The sequence below is a fragment of the Ictidomys tridecemlineatus genome, chromosome 4, assembly GCF_052094955.1.
Source record: "Ictidomys tridecemlineatus isolate mIctTri1 chromosome 4, mIctTri1.hap1, whole genome shotgun sequence".
Lineage (NCBI taxonomy): Eukaryota > Metazoa > Chordata > Mammalia > Rodentia > Sciuridae > Ictidomys > Ictidomys tridecemlineatus.
The window spans coordinates 63,152,253-63,175,328 of NC_135480.1; the positions used below are offsets into that span (position 1 = coordinate 63,152,253).

The window sequence follows — 23,076 nt, forward strand, 5'->3', positions numbered from 1 at the left end:
CCTTGTTGCAGTTCCCGCTGAAGCCTGGAACCTTTGCTCCACTTTCAGGCTGTCCGGGGAAGTTTTAAGCGGTGAGACCTCCCAAATGTCCAACCAATAGACACCAGCGTGGGAATGCGGGACTGAAGGGAGGAGGGACGACCGAGACTGCGCGGTGAGTGGGTGGAGAAGAGGGGCGTGGCCGAGGCTGGGGCCGCCCCGCGGGGGCTGATGCCAACTGCCAGTCCAACCGCCAGAGGCTGGCTGGGGACTGCGGCGGCTAGCTCCGCGGAGCGTCTTTCAGTCCTGGGTCTGTGTGTGTCTCCGGTGTCCTCTTTCCGGTCAGCACCTCACTCTTCGCTTCTCGGGGTTCGTCTCCAGGTTTTCACTTTCTCCTTCTCTTTCACCGTCTCCCCATCCCTGGTGCCAGCCATTCTCCCGGGCTTCGGTGTCCAGACCTGAGGACCTGCCCTGCGCCCCATGGAAGAGCCCCTCGCTCCCACCTCAGCCTCCAAAGCCACCGAGGAGCCTGGGTCCCGCGCAGGTGAGCGAGGTTGGGAGACAGGAAAGCCACCCCATCCCGCAGGAAAATGGGGCCCTGTCACTGTAGGGTCAGATGCCAAGGCACCATCTGCGCTTTGGAAATCCAGCCTTTGGGAAATGTTGGGTTAGAGCCATGCGGTTGGCTAGGACCTGACAATCAGAGAGCAATCTTGGCTATTTTTGTTTTCTTCCCACTGAAGCCAAACTTCAACCTTAGATGAGCTTTGTGGAGATGAAGGAGAACTGAGACAAGGAAAATCCCTCTTACTACAGAGGTATCTGTGGGCGGCACAAACAGTTGTGAGCTGGAATTTAGGAGATCTGGAGCTTGGTCCATGTTTTGCTACTGAATGTCCTTATATAAGCTCCCCCCACCCCCAAAGCCAGGTCAGACTTTATTGTTGTTCCTCACTGTACTATTTCTAGGTAAAAGAGCAGGGAGCATTTCATAGGAAGAGGATTCTATGGCAGACATTAATTTGAATTCTTTGCTAAAATGAACAGTTCCAAAGCATTCCTGTGTCAGATTCTTCTCCATCCTTACTTCCAAGCACATTGTATGAAATACTTTAGATGTCCATGCCAGAGTCACTATCTGTATTAACACTGCTAACGTGATCAATATAATAATAAATAAAAAATTATTGATAATAACTAATTGTTATAGTGATAGACCCACAAATGAAATTGTAAAGATATCTAAATTTGTAGTAAGACTTCTATTTGTATAGTGCTTTAAAGTTTGAAAGTCACTTTTGAGTGGTTCTTTATATGGGTTGTCTTAAGTAGGTACTATCCACATTTTACAAACAAGGAATCTAAGGCCTAGAGAGATTGAGTAACCAGCACTAGGTCACAGTACCAAGTGGAGGTGGGACATGAATGCAGGCAGACGACAAATGCTTTTCCTTTGGTCATCTCTCCACTTCCTCTCCCTTTCCTTTTCCTAGTTCTTCTATCACACTCCATGTCATCCAGTGCTTCATTTTTATCACCTTGAGAAATCCTTTTTAGATGTTAATAGTCATGTTAGCTAAATGATTAATACTTAGATATAACTCATTATTAAAGAATTAACTTCTAAGAGTTTGAAGTATCTCTCCCAGAGATGAAGAAGGATTTAAATGCTCTTAAGAAGAGGAATTATAATTGTTGTTATTGCAGTGATGCATCATGGAATGATGGCAATACCTACGAAGGAATGCATCATTAGGCAGTTTTGTTCTGTAAACATCATGACTATATATACACAAACCTAGATGGAATAGCAGTAGGCTATATGGTACCTATATTTGAATGACCTATATGGGATATGGAGATAGATACACACACACACACACACACACACACACACACACACACACACAGTAGCCTATTGTTCCTAGAGCTATGATGAACAAAACATGAGATTAAATCAAATATAAAAGAAAATGGTATAAATCAGAAGACTCAGTAAACATGAGATTTGTGAGACTGCTGACAGGTAACATGGATTCTGAAGCAAAGAGAAGCATAGAAATTAAGTAACATGCCCAAGGGTATGTAGTCCTCTTGGTTCAAATAGTTTTTTAACCATTACACCAGCTTGGCTCAGGGATAGATGTGTACTTAGAAGAAAGCTTGACCCTCCCTGGCAGGAGGGCCTGAACTGGGGGAGAGAGGTACATAAAGAAGACACTCTACCTTGGCCTGTTTTTTTTTTATACTGTTGAAAGCCCAAGATTGGAGGGGGGGTGTAGGTTTTCTTTTGACTCAATGAGGCCATCTCCCCTACTCCCATACTCCCATGATAGTGATCCATAGTTCCTAAGTTAAAATCAAGTGACTAAATGAATCATTCATGCACTATTGGAAATTTTTCCTAATTGACTAAAGGACTGTAGCTAAAATCAGTACTACTTTGTCTTACAGTTCATTGCTCAGAAAGCTGCCTGAGAGATTGGTTTAAAATAATCACACCATTCCTTTGCCAAAAGCTCTAGAGTGGCTCCCTATCTATGGGATAAATACCTTAATAGGTATCAGAGCCTCCCAGGATCAGGAGTCTGCTGACCTCTTCAGCCCCATCACTGCTCATAGCATTTGCATTCTGTCTTTATATCCTACTGTACTATTGAAAGTCTCTTTGCTGTTTTCTGTTGCCTATAGGCTTTTCAGGTCCACTCGCTCTGCCCTTCTCCTTCTCTTCTAACATCCACTTAACTCATTTGTTCATTCAACATATATTTGAGTTCCTATAATGTACCAGGGCTGGTTCTAGGTATGAAGGTATAACAGTGAATAAAATAGATATATCCTTGCTCTTTTTGGATCTTTTCTTCTGTAGTATGTACTGAACAAGTGTAATATATGAGCTATCAGAGGGTAAGAAATGGAGAAAAGAGAGACTGTGGAACCAACCCAGATGCCCTTCAATAGATGAATGGATAAAAAAAAATGTGGCATCTATACACAATGGAGTACTATGCAGCAATAAAAAATGACAAAATCATAGAATTTGCAGGGAAATGGATGGCACTAGAGCAGATTATGCTTAGTGAAGCTAGTCAATCCCTAAAAAACAAATACCAAATGTCTTCTTTGATATAATGAGAGCAACTATGAACAGAGCAGGGAGGAAGAGCAGGAAGAAAAGACTAACATTAAACAGAGACTTGAGATGGGAGGGAAAGGGAGAGAAAAGGGAAATTGCATGGAAATGAAGGGAGACCCTCATTGCTATACAAAATTACATATAAGAAGTTGTGAGGGGAATGGGAAAATAAACAAGGAGAGTAATGAATTACAGTAGATGGGGTAGAGAGAGAAGATGGGAGGGGAGGGGAGGGGGGATAGTAGGGGATAGGAAAGGTAGCAGAATACAACAATTACTAATTGGGCATTATGTAAAATTGTGGATGTGTAACCGACATGATTCTGCAATCTGCATTTGGGGTAAAATTGGGAGTTCATAACCCACTTCAATCTAATGTATGAAATATGATATGTCAAGAGCTTTGTAATGTTGTGAACAACCAATAAAAAAACTGAAAAAAAAAAAAGAAATGGAGAAAAGAGCAGGAAAAAGGGACAGAGAAGACAAGGAAGTTGTCAGGGAAGTCCTCACTGGTTGGATGATGTTTAAATAGAGCTGAAGAAGATAAGAGAATGAGCTCTGTGGCTATCAGAAAAAGAGCTCCAGGCAGAGCATGTTAACTATATGAGGCAGGAGGTTACTTGGCCCACACTGTTGGGTGTACACCCTCTGATAGGGTGAACTAGGGAAAAATCTCCAGTCTTCTTTGATGACAAAGATTGCCATTTACCTCTTAAATACAGTTGAAAATCAATATGGAGATTCCTCAAAAGACTAGGAATAGAACCACTGTGTGACCCAGCTTTACCTCTCTTTGGTGTTTATTCAAAGAATTAAAGTCAGCATATTATAGAGATACATGCATACATATGTTTATAGCAACACAATTCACAATTGGAATCAGCCTAGGTATCTGTCAACAGATGGACAAAGAAAATGAGGTATATGTACCAAATGAAGTTCTATTCAGCCATAAAGAAAAACAAATTATGTCATTCACAGAAAAATGGATGGAGCTGGAGAGCATCTTGTTAAGTGAAATAAACCAGACTCAAAGTCAAAGATTGTATTGTTACTGGCAGCCAAACCAAGGTAACCGCCTGGATCCCTGTTGGCCACCTGCCTGCATAAGAAATAGGCAATGGATGTACAAACAAAAATTAATTTTATGCAGTTTGATCAAAATGGGGAAAATCAGCTAGAATGTTGCTCTCTGGATTCTACAGCTAACGAGGTAAATCCACTACAGAAATGAATACAATTTATAGAAACAAAAGCTAAGTGATTGGCTTATTTTGCTTGGCAAGATATTCTCCACCTCTAAGCATTTACTTGCAGATGCCATAATTTCACTCTTCTTTAAAGCTGAGTAATATTACATTGAGTATGTATACCACATTTTCTTTATTTATTCATCTATTGAGGCACACCTAGATTGGTTCCATAGTCTAGCTATTGTGAATTAAGCTGCTATAAACATTGATGTGGCTGTGTCACTATAGTATGCTGATTTTAAGTCCTTTGAGTATAAACCAAGAAGTGGGATAGCTGAGTCAAATGGTGGTTCCATTACAAGTTTTCTGAGGAATCTACATACTGCTTTCCATAGTGGTTACACCAATTTGCAGTCCCACCAGCAATGTATGAGTGTACCTTTTTCACCACATCCTTGCCAACATTTATTGTTGCCTGTATTCTTGATGATTGCCATTCTGACAAGAGTGAGATGAAATCTTAGAGTAGTTTTGATTTGCATTTCTCTAATTGTTAGAGATGTTTAACACTTTTTCATATATTTCTTGACCAATTGTATTTCTTCTTCTGTGAAGTGTCTGTTCAATTCCTAAGCCCATTTATTGATTGGGTTATTTATTTTTTTTTTGGTGTAAAGTTTTTTGAGTTCTTTATATATCCTAGAGATTAATGTTTTATCGGAGGTGCATGTGGTAAAGATTTTCTCCCAGTCTGTAGGCTCTCTAACCAAAGGCTGAATGTTTTCTCCAGTATGCGGATGCTAATTCACATGGGGATAGGAAAGATAATAGAATGAAACAGACATTATTACTGTATGTATATATGTGACTACATGACCAATATGAGTCTGTAACATATACACTCAGAAAAATGAAATTATATCCCATCTATGTATGATATATCAAAGTGTATAAACTCATTCTGCTGTCATGTATAACTAAATAAAACAAATTAAAGAATAAAAGCTAAGTGATATGCATATGTAGATTTTAGCTAGTCTATGCTTAGCTAGATATTTATCAGTTTTCTTGGCCTCTGTTCTTTGTATGAGGAAGTTTTTATCCTCAGCATGAAGAAATTCAGAAGCTCTCTGTTTTAATATGTTGTCTCTCATATGTGGGAGCTAGAGAAAGAAAAGGAAAAAATGGATCTTGTGAAAATAGAAGGTATATCTATAAAGGACAAATTAAAAAAAGAAAAATTAAAAAAAGAAAAAAAGAAGAGAGACCAATAGGGTTGAAGAATGGAATTGGGAAGAAGGAGGTTAGAGTAAGGGGAGGTATGAGGGAAGGAAACTGATCAAATTATGTGCATACATGAATATGTCACAGTGCATCCTGCTATTATATATAATTACAATGTGCCAATAAAAAATGAGAAGGAAAAAAAAGGGAAGAGAAGATTGCCTTTTATCTTAGGCTCCAGTACAGGGAGAAAGTTTCTCAGTAGAATTATTAATCACAGACATTCACTCAAATGGATTTGGGTTTATATTTATGTTACCCAATACTCTAGAAACCCTGCACCAAGAAATTGACATTTAAAACCATCTCAGGCTGTTAAGACCCCTGGATTCTGAGCAGAACAAATGCAGAATGTCTCTGGGGAGAGACACTCTTGACATAGGCTACATAGGATTCCTACAGAGTTTTGAGAACAGAAACGTCAGAGCAAGCATATTGCTTATTTTCAGTTCATCTGTGTGAATGAAAGAAAACTTGCATATAGGCCAGCATCTATATATGGACACACACATTGAGCTGCTTCCTGTCCTTACAGAGATCATGGAAGAAGTGACATCATCCTCCTTCAACAATCCTCTGTTCCAGCAGGAAGACAAGAAAGGGATTACCTACCGGATCCCGGCCCTGCTCTATGTGCCCCCCACCTGCACGTTCCTGGCCTTTGCAGAGAGGCGTTCAACAAGCAGGGATGTGGATGCACTCTACCTGGTGCTGAGGCGAGGGTTGAGGACTGGGCACTCAGTACAGGTGACTCATCCCAGATCTAGGCCTGGGCCTTATTTTCTCTCCACAGATCTCAGTGCACTTTGGGATTTGTGCCTTTTCCCATCAATGCTAGAAAAACCCTGTGTGGGGAGCTGAGGAGGGAGAAACAGTAAAAATAGTGTCTCTCAACTGAGTGCTTTTTGTGTGCCAGGGACACATTTGATCTTCACAGCTATTCTGTGTCCTAGGTACTGTTGTCAGTCATGGTTCACCTATAAGGAAAGTGAGCCTTAGAGAGGTTGCCTTTTGCTGAAGGCCAAGCAGCTATAATACAGTGGTAGGAGGAGGCTTCAAAGTGAGTCTCAACTCCAGAGGCCTCCATGGCTCATTCAGATTCAGCTAACATATGGTGAGCTTTTCATTTCTATTTCCAGTAATTTGTATAAATCACCCAAGGAAATAAACAGTATTAGTCCAATTTTGCTATTCCCTAAAATAAGTGACTTAAACTTGAGACCACAGTTAGTAAATAACAATATTAGCCATATTATTACTTTTACTAAATGCTTAATGTGAGGTATGTATTATTCTTCTCATTTCATTGGAGGAAACTGGGCCTAAGAATTAAAGCAACTTGCTTTGGGCACACATGTAATAAGTGGTATAATTGAAGCTGGAACCCTTGCCCTTAAGTAGCACATTTTTACCAAAAATATAGGGAATAAAGAATAATTGCTGCTCTTTGGCATGGAAGCTCCAAAGTTATTTCAGACCCCATATTTCTTCTTGTTGCCTTCCTTACTCCCAGAGTGGCTGAAGTGAGGATCAGAGGAGATAATGGCTTTGAGAGTCTTGTTTAAAAAAATGTATGACTGTGTCTCTGCCCATAATAGGTACTTTAATCTCCCTAACATACCCTACTTTTCTACCTACAGATATCTGAAATCTTACCATTAAACCTTCAGATTTATAGCAGATATCTTCTTCTGTTACGGTGCAAATGTTATTGTGTTTAAAATGGGCCTTGCCAACAACCATATTCTTGCTTTTGGTGTCATTGGCTCAAACTTCCAATCCCTGAAATCTTGAGTTGTCTTCATGGCTCCCCAGGATAAGGCTCCTTTCTTGAATAACTGGCCTCCAAAGAGGCCTACTTCTGCATCCCAGCGGAATGTGGATATCTAGCTATTTAATTTTCTTTCGGACAGCCATGACCTGTGGTGATGTTGTCTGCTTTCTTATCAAAGCCAGAGAACTGTTAAGCATTTTTTTGTAATCAAACCATATCTGTTATATAACCTCACTGCACAGTAGTCAAATATATTCACAAAATTTGTCCATTTTAACTCTTCTCTCTTATTTTATTTACTTTCATCTTCTGTTTTACTTAACCAAAGAGTCTTGAAGTTAGAAAAATCATTATCTCAATGTCTTTTCCAATCTGGAAATATGTATTCCACTGATAACTATAATAGCTTAGTGGGTTAAGTTGTTTCTTTGGAGTCAGTAAAGACCTACATTTATTGGCTCTCTGACCTTAAATACTTCACTCTTAGCTGTCTGCTTGCATAACTCTTCAAATGAGGACTCTAATCCTGTGACAACTTAAATTTTCTTTTAAATGAGGTAATCTCTTCTATAATTATTCATCAATCTTGTTCTGCCTTCTAGAGCGGTCAGTATCTATACATAATATAGATAAAGTCCCTTTGGCAGAGAGCTTACTCTTTGAAGTACCTGGAAGCTGTGTTCATGCCCTTTGAGTCTTCTGTTTTCTGAGATAAGCAGCTTTATTTCTTTTAGTGGCTCTTTAGGCAGTGGTCCTAGTTTGACTTCTAATCTCTTACTGACTTTGGGATCTGGTCTGAGATGTCAGTGTCTTTTTTTAAAAGTGTAGTATTCAGAATTGAAGTTAAACTTCAAGTATAGACTGGTCAGCTCAGCAATGAGGTAGACTATTTACCTCATATCTGTCTTACCTTGAATCCTTTAATGCAGCCTAAGGTAAAATTGCATCTACTGTTTTGGCAGCTGCATGACACAGTTGACTAATATTGAATAGATGGTCAGCTGAAACTTCTTAAGTCTTTTTCTTTCCTTTTTTTCATTTTTTAATTGTGGTAAGAGATATCTAATATAAAACTTACATCTTAACCATTTTAGTGTTAATTTTATTTACACTGTACAGCTAATCTCTAGAACTTTTTTTATCTTTTGAAACTGAGACTCTGTATCTATTAAACACTCCCCATTTCTCCTTCTCCCCAGCCACTGGCAACCACTACTGTACTTTCTATTTCTAAAAATTAGGCTACTAAAAATACCCCCACATAAGTGGAATCATACAATGTTCATTTTTTTTGTGTGATGACTTATTTCATTTAGTATAATAATATCCTCAGAGTTCATCCATGTCAGAATTTTCTTTGTATTTAAGGCTGAATAAAATACCATTGTAGTATAATTTTGCTTATCCATTCATTTGTTGAAGGACATTGAGTTGTTTCCACCTATTGGCTGTTATAAATAACATTACATTGAGTAAGGGTGTGCAGATAGCTCTTTGAGACTCTGGTTTTTTTTGCGGGGGGGTGATATATTTCCATAAGGGAATTGCTAGAACATAAAATAATTCTATATTTAATTTTCTGAGGAAGTAACTACTGTTTTTCATATTGGCCACAATATTTTATATTCCCACCAATGGTGTAAAAGTGTTTTGGTTTCTTCACACCCTTGCCCAAACTTATTTTTTTTATAGTAGCCATTCTTATGGGTGTGAGATGAGATCTTATTGGTTTTTTTGTTGTTATTGTTTGTTTGTGTCAGGGCCTCGTGCTTTCTAGGCAAATGCTTTACCACTATGCCACAACCCCATAGTGTGGATGTAATTTGTTTCCCTAATGGTTAGTGATGTGAGCATCTTTTTTCCCCCACTTTTTATTGGTACATTATAGTTGTATGTAATGAGGTACACAATATAATTTGGCCAATGTCATTCCCCAATATTCCCCCTTTTCCATCCCTCCTCCCTCCCCATCCCTTTCTTCCCTTCTATTCTTCCTTCAATTTTTATAGGTTCCCCCCATCTTTCTTTTCCTTTTTCCATTTTTTCCAGTAAGTATCTTTTTATATGCTTTTTTAGCCTTTACAGCTATTCTTTTTTTTAAAGAGAGAGAATTTTTTTTAATATTTATTTTTTAGTTTTCGGCGGACACAACGTCTTTGTTTGTATGTGGTGCTGAGGATCGAATCCGGGCCGAACGCATGCCAGGCGAGCGCGCTACCGCTTGAGCCACATCCCCAGACCCTATATCTATTCTTTAATCAAGTTTCTTATCCCAGTCCTTGAGCTCACAACCTGTTTTATCTGTCAAGCCTTAGCTTGTTTGTTATGTCTTCATTGCTCCAGTTGTTTAGATCATTTTGGATTCTAAAGTTTCAGTGCTTTGTTTCTACTTTTGTATCAACTGTGCATTAGACATATCTGGCCCAAATCGTTTTCTTTTCTTAGCCAACAAGGATGACTGAGCTTCTTTGACTCCCCAGCTACTCGATGATTAAGTTGACTTTATCCCTTACCTTTGAGTTGGTTAGAGTGTGCAAGGTATTCTGAATACAGAAGGGGCTGCCCAAGAATCCTGAGTTTTCTGTCTCTAACCTAGTTCAAGGAAGGGTTTTTAATCCAGGAGTCTTAGAGTAGATCCCTCTGCAGGATGGGAGTAGCACTAGAAAACTCTTATGGTCCAGTATGACTGAGATTCTGAGCTGAACTTTGCCCATTCATGCAGAAATTAAATTTTTTGAAAATTTATTTTTTGTCTTGGATAGTTAATGATTACACACATGAGTGTGCCTGTTTCTTCATATTCTTACCAATAGAATATTATCAAACTGAATGGTTTTTGCCATATGATTTTGTGATATGAAAATATTGTGACAGTTTAATTTTAATTTATATTTCTTTTTTGTGTGTGAACTTGATCATTCTTTAGTTTTTTCCCTCTTTCTTTCAGTTGTATTATCTTGTCCTTAGCCCATTTTTATTAGGGTTCCGAAAAATTTCCTACAAACTTCTAGTATTATTTTTTAAATATATTAAGGAGATTAGGCCTTTCTTTGTGATATGTCTGATTAGGCATTATCTCATTGTATCCTTATAATACTCCTCTGCATAGATGTTTTTAAATTCTTCATTTAGTTGGTAAAAACATTGAGGGAAAATAAGACTGAGCAGCTCACCCAATGTCTCACAGTGGCAATGCAAGCAGGGTTAGAATGAGATATCTCTGATTTTGTGCTTGAGCTTTTAATAAAGCTGTTGTGAATTGCCTCCCCAGGGTAGCACAGGAAGGAAAAAAAAAATTTTGTCTTAAATTTCCCTATATTCACCTAAAATTTCTCTGTTTTCCTGCCTGGCCTTGCTTTGCTTTCTTTCTTTTCTTCTTCCTTCTTTCCTTCCTTCCTTTCTTATTTACTTCTATTATTTTTTAATTATAGATTTTTTATGTTAGAGTATATTTTTTTCAAATATATTTAATTTATTTATTTTTATGTGGTGCTGAGGATCGAACCCAGTGCCTCACATATGTGAAGCAAGCGCTCTACTGCTAAGCTATAACCCCAGCCCCCTTATTTATTTATTTATATGTTTGTTTGTTTATTTATGGTACTGAGGATTTAACCCAGGAACTCTACCATTGAGCTATATCCCCAGCCCTTTTATTTATTTATTTTTATTTTGAGATAGAATTTGCTATATTAATTGAGGTTGGCCTCAAACCTGGGATCCTACTGCTCAACCTCCCAGGTAGCTAGGATTATAGGTGTGTGCCACTACACTTAGCCTTGCTTTTCTTCCTTTTCTCTTTTTTCCTTCCTTTTCTTTTTCTCTCCCCTCTTCTTTCCTTCTCTTTGCAATTCTCCTTCCTTTTTTGCCTGTCTTTTTTGTAAAATTTTATTTAGTTACTGCCATGTGCCAGGCACTAGACTTAACAAAATTAGTACAATTTGGATTCTACCCTCCCATGTCTCATAATCTAGGCAGGGAGACAGTTACAAAAAAATTTGCAACGTTTTATAATTTCTGTAACTTACAGGGAATGCTTCACAAAGGAGGTGACTTTTGAGTTGGGTATTAGAGGATGATTTGGAAGTCCAGAGAAAGCAAGGAACAGCATTTCAGACAGAAGGGACCACATTTATGATATCTAGCCATGTCTTTTTCCAACTTTATAGGTCATCCTACAATACTTGAGAATTTGAGGACTGCTTGGGCCTTTAGAATTTTGTAGATTTTAGGGCTGGGGATGTGCTCAGTGGTAGAGCATTTTCCTGGCATGCATGAGACTATGAATTCAATGTTTGGTACTACAAAAAAAGAATAATTTTGTATATTTCAATATTATTTATTTTTCTGTTTATGAAAAGTACCAATGCTTTTAATGAGCCTCATATCTTACATTAGCATTTTACTCCCCCTGTCTCTCCTTTCCTCTTGACTAGTGGGGACCCCTGAAGCCACTGGTGGAAGCCAGTTTACCTGGGCATCGGACCATGAACCCTTGTCCTGTGTGGGAGCAAAAGAGTGGCTGTGTGTATCTGTTCTTCATCTGCGTGCGGAACCATGTCACCGAATGTCAACAGATTGCATTAGGCAAGAATGCTGCTCGCCTCTGCTTTGTCTGCAGTCAGGATGCTGGATGCTCGTGGAGTGAGGTGAGGGACTTGACTGAAGATGTCATCGGCTCAGAGTTGAAGCACTGGGCCACATTTGCTGTGGGCCCAGGGCATGGCATCCAGCTGCAATCAGGGAGGCTGGTCATCCCTGCATATGCCTACTATTTCCCTTATCGGTACCTTTGCTTCACACTACCATGTAAAACAAAGCCTCATTCCCTGATGATCTATAGTGATGACTTCGGGGTGACATGGCATCATGGTAAGCTCATTAGACCTTTGGTGACAGTGGAGTGCCAAGTGGCAGAGGTGACCAGGAAGGCTGCTCATCCTGTGCTCTATTGCAGTTCCCGGACACCAAACAGGTACCGAGCAGAGGCTCTCAGCACTGATCATGGTGAAAGTTTTCAGAAACAGACTCTGAGCCCACAGCTCTGTGAGCCCCCACATGGCTGCCAAGGCAGTGTAGTGAGTTTTCGGCCCCTGGAGAACACACGTAGATGCCAGCACACAGGTGGCAAAGATGCTCCTACCATTCAGGAGAGCCCTCTGCTGGACAATTCACTGAGGCTGGAGGAAGGAGCTGGAACAGCATCAGAAACATGGCTCTTATACTCACACCCAACTAGTAAGAAACGAAGAGTTGACCTGGGCATCTACCTCAACCAGAACCCCTTGGAGATTGCCCACTGGTCTCACCCTTGGATCTTGCACTGTGGGCCCTGTGGCTACTCTGATCTGGCTGCTGTGGAGGAGGAGGGCTTATTTGGATGTTTGTTTGAGTGTGGGACCGAGTGTGAGTGTGAGCAAATAGCCTTCCGTCTGTTTTCAGAACAAGAGATCCTGAGCTGCATATAGGGGATCTGCACCATTCCTGATAGGAACCTGAGCCAATTCAAGACAAATAATTTACTGACTTTTCCATAGAAGAGAATGGCAGCCACAGCCAGGATAATAGAGGTTACTGAGGTATACAGAGAATCAAACCCTTAATATTCTACTCTCGACCTTTTTTTCATTTCTCCTCCAAAGAGCAAAATGAAAAATTTTCCATAGCTCCTTCAGTCAAAGATCACTGAATTGGCCGGATTTAGAACACTGGACTTGTTACCTGAACTTCCTGGGCCTCAAGTGTCCATCTGTAAAATGAGAGAATTGAATCTGTGATCTCTTGTCTTCCCATTACTAGGAGAAGCAGAGAACCTATATGTTCCATGATTAGCAAGTCCTGGCTTCATAAGGATTCTGCTCAGAATGGGCGTCAGAGTACTTTCTTTTCAAATGACTCTTCCCTAATAATCCTTTAAGGTTACACACAGGGGTCGAGGCAAGAAGAAAGACCTGGATTTGTTTTTCATATTTAATAACAAAACACCCTTACCCTTCTAATCATGCTCCAAGCTTTGCAGGCTGTCCATCCTAGAGGAATTGAGCAAGACAGCAGAATCATGAGGTCGCCTACTTTCTCCAGCTTTGCAGCTCTGCTCAACCTTCCCTTCCTTATCCAGAAAACATTTCCTGGGAGAAAAATGAGAAACCATCAGCCCTTGATGATGGTGCTTTCTGCTTCTGATATCATTATCTTGATGAAAATGAGCCTGATGTTCATTTTCCCATCAGAGTGATTCCTGTCAGGAAAAGGACATGTGTTTAGGATATTAGAACACTGGACAAACCAGGCATGTTGGTATACATCTACAGTCCCAGCTACTCAGGAGGCTGAGACAGGAGAATCCCTTGAACTCAGGAGTTCAAGGCCAATTTGAGCAATATAGAGAGACCATGTCTCTAAAAACAAAACAAAAAAATGGACAAAACTTCCTATGGTCCCTTTAAGGAGCTCACAGTTTATGGAGCTAGAAAAGGAATTAGATTTGAGAAAAAAAATGCTGATGGTGGATAGTTGGTAGATATTGGGCTCTAAATTGGGATGATGGTAACTCCTGATGTCATTGTTTTAATTGCATCTTCAGTATACCTGGAGTCCTCTGTCCAAGGGCTTGTCCAGGCTGCTGGGTTTTCCCCAGTTGGTTTTTGTGGCACAGCCTCTCCTTTATCATTGAGGAAGGTCCTCACCCATTAGGAAGGTCATGGGCTGTAAACCTCTAAATCAGGCCTATTTGTTGGGACCTATTGGAATCACTACTTTTGAAGTGGGGATGACTCTCCATCTAAGACTTTTGGGGCTGAATTTACTTAGTCAGTCATGGGTATCTCACATGATATTCCAATAGTTGCTTCTATCTTAGATTGTTTCCCTAATAGGCTGTTATTATGACAGAAATTTTAACATTAGATTTATTTTTTGTCTCTTTCTCCCTATTTAAGGAGGATAGTGCCTTAAACTCAGCTAAATATTTTTTGGTGCTAGGTAATGACCATGAAGAGTAAGCCTAGTTTTGGGATGCAGCCTAGGAGGCTAGAGTTGTAGTTATACAAGGCAGGTAAAGAAATGTCATACTTGAGCATATTACTTAAGACTGTAACTTTGAATGGATTTTAAAAATCCACTTAGCCTTTCATACATTTGCCAAAGTAATCTTCTTAGTACAATTATGATCTTCATCCATTTGTGTGTACATTTATTTAAATATTTCTTGAGTGGCTCTGCATAATGCAAGGTACTTCTGTTGTCATTTCTTGGTTCAAAATCATTTGTGGCTCCCATTGCTTACTAAAGTTTAGACAGCCTGACATGCAGGACCTTCCAGTTTGGGGATAAAAATAATACATTACTACTTCCCTTTATTTCCTTATATGAAGCCCACTATCAGGGAAGACTTTTGTCAAGCTGGACAAGTGAAGGGCGGCAGGGGCCTAGGGGTGGGCAGAGTTGGTGGTATAGGGAGGAATTGAGGAAGAGGAGAGTTAAAAAAGCATTTCTACCTCCTCCTAAGAGGTAGAAATGCCTTGCTCAGCAAAGCTTTCCTGAGCACTAACCCCAACTAAATAGGAACTGGAAGGATGGCTAATTCTAAACCAGGGATAAAGGAACATCCAAACTTCTTTAGGATTGTCTAAAGGAGTCAAGGAAGGGATCTTGGTCATGTGCCAGCATGGGCCAAAGCTGTGTAATATCAGTATTCATAAGATATCCATCTCTTAATTGCCCCTCACCCTGTACTCCTCCCTTACCTCAAGTTTGTTCTCCTTAATGGCTTAAGGGCTTATGTGCTTACTTAAGGAATGAGGAAATCCAGAATGAGGCCTAGAGTGGGTGATGGCAGCTGTGAAGAAAAAGATCAGCAGATATGAGTCTGTCACCTTTAGGAAGAGAGAGAATGTGGCCCAGTTGTGAAGCCTGGGCTGGAGAGATGGTGTAGGTGGTAGCTGCTGTGAAGAAGAAATGACAAAAGGCTGGGGATATTTCCTGAAACCCATGGGAAGGGAGAAAACCCTGCACAGGCCTGCAGCTTGGCCTGAGAGGAGGGCCAACCCAGCTCTATACCAAGCTAGCTTAACTTGGCCATGCTAAGTGAACAATAAATATAGCTATAGGCACTCCAGTGCTGGTGCCAATCACCCAAGGCCTTCAGGGCCCTGGGACCTACCCTAAGTAAGCCCATTTCAGCCACACTTTGGATGGTAGAGTGGAAAAGATAGGGAAAGTGGTGACAGCTGTGAAGAAAAGAGGAAAGCAGAAGTGTACCTCTTGGGACCAAATTATCCTTTGCCCTCCAAAGCCCACCATCCTGTTCCTTAGAGAATGGATGCATCCAGCACACACGACCCATCACTAGGTGTGCACCCAGATCAACTGCCCACCCATTCAAACTGTTGATCCTACTCATGTTCCTTAACTCCTCAGCTCTTTAATATTTATCTCAGGTCCTTGTTGTTTTGTGCTTTGTTTGTACCTGTTTTTCCTGGTGACCAGTTTCCCCTCAGGTGGCCAAAGATGTTTGTGACTATAGCCAGAGATAAGAAACTTTTCATTTTACCTGTTGGGTAATCCAAAGGACCCATAGGGGTCAACCCGAGGCTGTAGGATTGATATCTCCACCTGGATCTGGCTGCTCTCTTCCCCAGTAGGTTATAAGTTTCCCTACTGCATTATTAGAAGAGATGTCATGTCATTCATCTCTGTGCTGTCAGAGGCTATACTCTTGAGTTTCTTTTCGATTCTTCCACAGGCTGCTCTGTATATACCTCTCTAGGCCTCTGCTAGGCTGGAGACTTCTGAGATCCAAGTCTGTCTGACTACACTCTGTCCTTTTTACCTTGAAAAAAATATATGTGAAATGACTTATCTATAAATACATACTTTTTCTACTACATTTGGAATTCCTTAAAGTAAGGACTGTTTGATTGCTGTCTTTGTCCTCTGAACCCAGTATAGGGTCTGGAAAAGAGTAGACAGTAGAAAAAGACAGGCTAAGTGAATGAATGAGTCAGCCTTCTGGAACTAACTAAGGAGGCCCAGAGGGAGTTCTGCTACAAGGAGGATATTATGTCTCTCTATAGTTGCACAATATTCAAAACCTGCTGAATGCTCACCTTAAATGAGTGTTCTCTGCCCTGGCCTGCTTCCATGTTAGTCATAGTATTTCCTGGGAATGGGCTTTTCTTTGGCTTGGTCCTGCCAGATGTTCTCCAAATTATAGCCCAAGCCTAAACCCAAGCTATGATTCAGGGTTCTCATTTCACAGGTATTTCCCGTCTGTCCCTGATTAGATTTTCTGTAATTGCCACTTTTCTAGAACTCCAAGGAAGATGCTGAAACTCGGCATGTTCTGAGTGGTCTTGGCTTTATGATGCCAAGTACCAAAAATACTCCTTGTATCATAAAACTACCACCACTCTTGGAAGCAAGAAGAGTAAAAAACTTAATTTTGTTGACCACTGTTGTTTGGTTAAGGAAACTGAGATGATGATCACCTACTATCTATTCCCAACTTAAAAAATAAATTTGAGGCAGTTCTTTTCACAGGAACTTTTACTTTTAGAAAACTTTAATAATAACAATCCATTGTGCCTTTACACATTGCCATTTGAACATAGTTGACTGTGAAGAGAAGCAGGGCAGGGGCTTATCATGACTAACTCAATAGCAGGCTATTTAAATAGAGGATTCAGGGTGTACAGGGTCACAATGACCCCAGCTCCAGTGCTCATCACTGCATGTCTTATGTATTTCAAAACACTTTAAAGTTATTATCAAGCTGTAGCTGAAAAGCCCACAAATATTTACCTAAATGTAATGAATGGGCTTTAGTTTTAACTTCTGATGTTAACCCAACTTTCTGTTAGTTCCATTGGGATGCTTATAAGGCACTACTGGATTTGGCTGTATATTTTAGCACAACTTCTTATATTCTGTCAGATCAATCTATTAAATTCACTTTTGAAAAGGCTTCAAATGGGCAAATCTTTTGCCATAATACTGAGAGTCTCATACGATCAAACAAATAAAGTTTGGAGAACTACTAATTTACCTCTTAAAGTAGTTTACAGCAGTTACTTATATGATCATTTACAAATCTGGTGCTCTGTTTTATTTTTACGTGTTTTATTAGATGGCTTAATGTCTGGAGGGCTTTGGGGCGTGAGAGGAATACTCAAGTCTTTAGTATTTAAAGATGTAAACTTTAGTAATGAACATTATTAAACTCATATCAAAATATTAAAACCTTTAAAATATTTATAGAGTAACAAATTTGATTAAAACTGCCTTAAACAAATACCAATTATAAATTAAGTAGACCTGATCCTTCAGTTTTTTTTTTTTTTTTTTTGATACTGGGGATTGAATTCAGGGGCATTCAACCACTGAGCCACATCCCTAGTCCTATTTTATATTTTAGAGTCAGGGTCTCACTGAATTGTTTAGTGCCTCACCATTGCTGAGGATGGCTTTGAACTTGCAACCATCCTGTCTCAGCTTTTTGAGTTGCTGGGATTACAGGTATGCACCATTGTACCTGGCTTAGAGCTGATCCTTTTTATCTAAAAATAGATAAAATATAACTAATCCAGTTATCATAAAATATACCCTTATACCAAAATGGAGTACAAGGAGTTGATGCCATGGATTTACTTTTACATTTAGGGAGTTCGAATTTTTAAACCTCCCCAGGTTTTTAGTAACTTTATTAGGGTCTCTCTACTCTCACCTTCCTAGGGATTTAGGAAGTTGCAGTACCATAGAAAAAGAATACTGCCATTTTAGATAAGCTGTCCAGTAGGCACATTGAATTGGTAAGTTGGTGGCCTAGAACCACAGACAAATATCCTTGACCAGTGGAAAAATGCCTGCATGCATTAGAAACAGAATAGAGTCAGGAAGCATCCTGATGCCATCCACTTGGGCCCTTCACTGTTGTGGGAACCAATGACCCCCTGACCTTTATTTTATTTTTTAAGCTACTGTGAGTTGGATATATATAACTTGCAACCCAAAGAATTTAAATATCCATCCTCACTGAAAATTTGATTACTTGGTACCATGACCTGTTAGTCACTACCTGAAGATGAAATATAAGCCATAAGTAATTAGCTGTCAATACAGTCTACTAAAGTTTGACAGTATTATGTAAAAGGTATGTTACCAAGTAAGACATTGAGGTAGACTGCAGAGGACCTTACTTGGAGGAACAAGGAGCTCAGGATCCTTGTTCTAGAATTAGCCACTAACCTGCTGTATGGCTTTGTGTGAGTTACTGGCTCTCACTGGAAAGCAGTTTATTTAACTATAGCATGAGCACATCCATATCCTCCTGCCTCACCAGGGATTGTGTGCACTTGCTAGACCAGTAAATTCTGAAATTTATGTTATATAAACAGAAAGATAAATTGCCTTTATCCGACCTTTGGTCTCCATGACCCTCAGCACTGGCAGCATGTGTTGTTTGAGTGCTAAGAATGATTTACAGAGGAGAGAGGGTGGCGGGGCCCACTGAGGAGGGCACTGAAAGGCAAACTGCAGGCCTGATGGTTTTGACCAACCTGACTTTTCTCCGTATCTTTTGCTTCCTTACTATGAGGAATTACCTAATCTAGGTATGGAAGAGGCCACAAGTAGTCAGAAAGGGACTTGGTCTGCCTCATCTGTCCTGTATGCCTATTAGAAGACCAGCATATTATAGGAAAGAAAGGTGCAAGGAGAATAACATTTGTAAAGTGCCTACTGCATGCTTTGAGTTATATATTCTCTTGTTAATTCTTTTAGAGATAGATAGAAATGTATAACACCCAGTAAGTGGAGAAGACAGAACTGATTCCAAACCTCTGTCTTGGTCATTCAGCAAAGAAGAGGCAGAAGTGGGATGATGCTTACTTCACAGGTTGATATGAGGCAGAGTGGTGTTGCCTAAATCCTTGGAGCAAGGTGGGCATTTAGCAGCTGGTAAGAAGCTAAAGGTGATGGTCCCTGGAGCAGTGGGTCTCACTGTGTGCTCAAACCAAAGTCATCTTTTTCTGTTTTATCTAAGAGAAATGTATTTATTTTTCTCCTTGGAAGCCCAGACTTACTGGAATCATATCCCAGTACCCCCAACCTTTAGAACAGCTGCCTTTTCAAAATCCCGAGTCATTCTAAACATAGATTTTGTTGTCATCAACTAGGAATAGAACCAGAGATGAGAGCATGGATTCCCTGAAGGGGTAAACATAGAACTTGATAACAGGTGAAGCCGACTTAGTGCCAATGGGAAGCCCAGGGGCCTGCAGGCACTGGGCAGCTCTCTGAGCCACAATTTGGAAATAGATTTTTGTGTTTGGCTTTAGCTAGCAGTGCTGCCTCAGTCTTTCCCTTCTGTGGGCCAGTCTCTTGACCTGTACCCGGTAGCTAGATCTGAGCTCCCAACCGATGTGAATGGTCCTCCACATTCTCTCCTCTTTGTAACAACCAAAAAAGCAAGGCATCATTGTCCCCAAGCTACAAATGAGGAAACTGAGCATTGAAAAGGTTAAATTGGCAAGTATCTTTATAGTTTCTTCATCTATAAAAACCAGGGTAATAAAAGTCCCTCATAGTGTTGTGAGGATGAAGTGATATAATATTAAAACTTAGATAAAAGTTTAAAAGTGTCTGGTACATAGTAGGTGTCCAGAGAATGGAAGCTTCTGGGACTTTTGTTTTTTCCTGTAGTAATTATATTAGCCCATCACATGTGCACATTGGGTGCTAGAGCTTAAATTCTTGTATCTCCCTTAATTCATAAGTTGAAATTTAACAAGGTGATGATATTAAGAAAATGGGCCTTTGGGGAGTAATTAAGTCATGAGGGCTTGCCCTCATGAATGGGACTGGGGCCCTCATAAAAAGCCTAAAGCAGCTTATTAGCCCCTTTGTCCATCAGCCATGTGAGGATGCAGTTACAAGGTGCAGGCTGTGAGGCAGAAAGCAAGCCTTTGCTAAACCTTCAGACACCAAATCTTCTGGCTTTGATCTTGAACTTTCTAGCCTGTGAGAAATAAACTTCCATTATTTATGAATTATCTAGCCTAAGGCATTTTTGTTATAGCAGCCTGAACTAAGTGTAATTAGCAGTACTTTTCAAACTTATGCTTGCTTATGAATCACCTGGGTGGATTAAAAAAAAAAAATTCTCAGCCCCTCATCCTCAAGTTTCCTTCCCCAAGAATCTAATTCAGTAGATCTGGGGTAGGCCCTGAGGATTAGCATTAATAATGAGCTATCAAGGAATGCTGATGCTGCATGTCCGTGGACCACACTTTGAATAGAATTCAGTTGCAATGCTTACCTCTCCATCTATTCCCTCACCTACCTTCTACTCCTACTCCCCATGAGGTAGGAGGAATAGTGTCTGTTACTTGAATATTCATGTGAAACCAAGCTCCATTTCCCAAATAGGTGTCTAACTTGAGTCCCTAGCCTGCCAGTCAGCTGTATTCTTGCTGTTTTAGAAAGTCAGCTTTCCCATGACTTGGCAATTGCCTGGGTTTCCTACTAATATTCCTACCTAATCTCATGGAGATTATAAAAGTGATACTATAGTTTGGATACAGACTTGGGCCTGTTGGGTACAAGGTGCTTTTCCATGTATAAGACAGGTTTACATGGCCCCAGGACTCAGCCAAGGACTGTGTAGGCGGTAGACAAAGAGACCTTGAGTTAGTTGAGCTGCTGAGGACTCAGTTCTGTGAAAAGGGGTTTTATATGCCTGCAAAAAGGGAGAATAAGGGTCAGGGCATGTGAGTCGTCTAGAGAATTGCCAAACTAAAGATTGCTGAACTCCCCATAGATTTGTGGGTCAAGACTGAGACTCAGGAATCAAGAGGATGGGTTACAAGATTCCTATCATTAGATAATAACTTGACACTATGTAAGGTCTGGACTGTTATATTCTGCCCTCAGTGGTTACATTGTGTCTGGCCACAAGGCAGAGGTCCTCCTGACTGTCTTTTGATACTAGCTCTCTCTACCCAGGGACTCTAGACTCAAGTTTCTCTGGGGTCAAGGCATTGGGAAATTGTCAAAAGGGAATGGTGCCCTTCCTGCTACTCTGTGTGCCTGTTTTAAAAGCTCAAACTTATGTATTAAAATTGAAGGATGGTTTTAGGACATGGAGTTTGGCCTGTTGGCTGGTATGAGTCCATTTGTTCATCATCTTATTCTGCTAATGTACTAGGACTCAATAAATATTTGTTGAATGGCTGTTTCATTTTCAATCACTTGGAGAAGTAGAGATCCTACAAAATTCAGAACTCAAAGGTAGGTCTTAGACAGGATGGGACACTCCTGCCATTTTTGACTCACTTGTTTTGATTTGAGACTTCCTGGAATCAAAGTGATCCAGAGGATGATCCCCAGCATTTCAAGTTAAAATGAACCCTGGATTCAGGTAGGTGCCACTAAGAGGACCCCAGGCTGGAACTGAGGAAGATCTACTTTGCATTTCAGTAACCCTTGCACTTACCATTCTCTTTGCTGTTACTCAGAAACCCTGCCTGAAAGCCTGATTTAAACACTGCAGCCTTACATCTACTATGTAGCTGACATTAGGGAATGGTTGCTGAGCTCATCTGGAACCCTGAAAATGAACAGTGGGTTTCCAAAGGCCAGTTGGTGATGGCAATAATTATCAGTGAGAGAAGACCTAAAGGGGAAGATGACCCTGGAGTCCAGAGCTTTATGTGAGAAAGAGAAGGACTTGAGGGTAGGGATCCTTGTTTGCTTTCTAGGCCAGTGGGTGTGCCAGTGCTCCAAGAGCACAAGTCCAGAATCAGGAGTTGCGACAAATCCTCATAGACCTCCTGGGCTCCGTGGGCCTGATAAGGATCGATCCAGAGACAAAAGCTAATGCATCCCTACTGTGGGGCTAGGGCTGATCCTGCCAGCTAGGAACACATAGATTCTAGATTCAGGATCTCAGGTCAGTGGCTGTGTTAGGGGAAGGCTGCTGCTTTTGGTGGCATTCAAAAGTGCCTGGCCAAGGGGCAAGAAGAGCCTGAAATCCAGCCAAGAGTAGAGCGCTTGTAAGGCTGCTGCTGGCTAGAGGTTGATAATTTTCTGTGTAGCAACGAGTGGGCCATAGAAACCCTGGTCTTGAGTAACTAAGTTAAGACTAATCACTGCTGCCTGAGAACTCTGGGCTGGGAAGTCCATGATGTCTGGCTTCTTTGGAGGATTCTGGGCCCAAAGCCTGGCTCCCCTCCTTGTGATATCTAAGAGAAGTTGACCTGGGCCTGTGAGTCAGGCTGAGTTACCCTCACTCGGGGCCACAATACACCTGCCCTGCATTTAAATATGGATCCTCTTGAATGAGGACTCTGGATCTCTTTAAAAGAAACTATGGGGGCTGGGGATGTGGCTCAAGCCTTAGCGCGCTCTCCTGGTATGCGTGCGGCCCGGGTTCGATCCTCAGCACCACATACAAACAAAGATGTTGTGTCCGCCGAAAACTAAGAAATAAATATTAAAAAAATTCTCTCTCTTTAAAAAAAAAAAGAAACTATGGGACTTTGGGTTAGAGGGCAGACATTAATAAAATATATTTTCTATGACAAAAATGGGAGGGAAGAGGGAAAACAAATGGCATTTAGGAAAATGTTATTGAAGTATTGAGTTGAACATTACTAGATAGAAAAAATTATGCTGGGAATGAAGAAGCCTAGGGCAGAGGTAAAAGGTCT

At 40.5% G+C, this 23,076-nt stretch overlaps 1 protein-coding gene across 1 annotated transcript; it reads left to right on the top strand.

Moving 5' to 3' along the window:
* Positions 1–173: 173 nt before the first annotated feature.
* Neu3 (neuraminidase 3) lies at positions 174–21,598 on the top strand. The gene is made up of 3 exons (XM_005323320.5): positions 174–523; positions 6,131–6,342; positions 11,806–21,598. The coding sequence occupies exons 1-3, from the start codon at positions 460–462 to the stop codon at positions 12,835–12,837; spliced, it is 1,308 nt and encodes a 435-aa protein (XP_005323377.3). The 5' UTR covers positions 174–459; the 3' UTR covers positions 12,838–21,598.
* Positions 21,599–23,076: the final 1,478 nt, after the last annotated feature.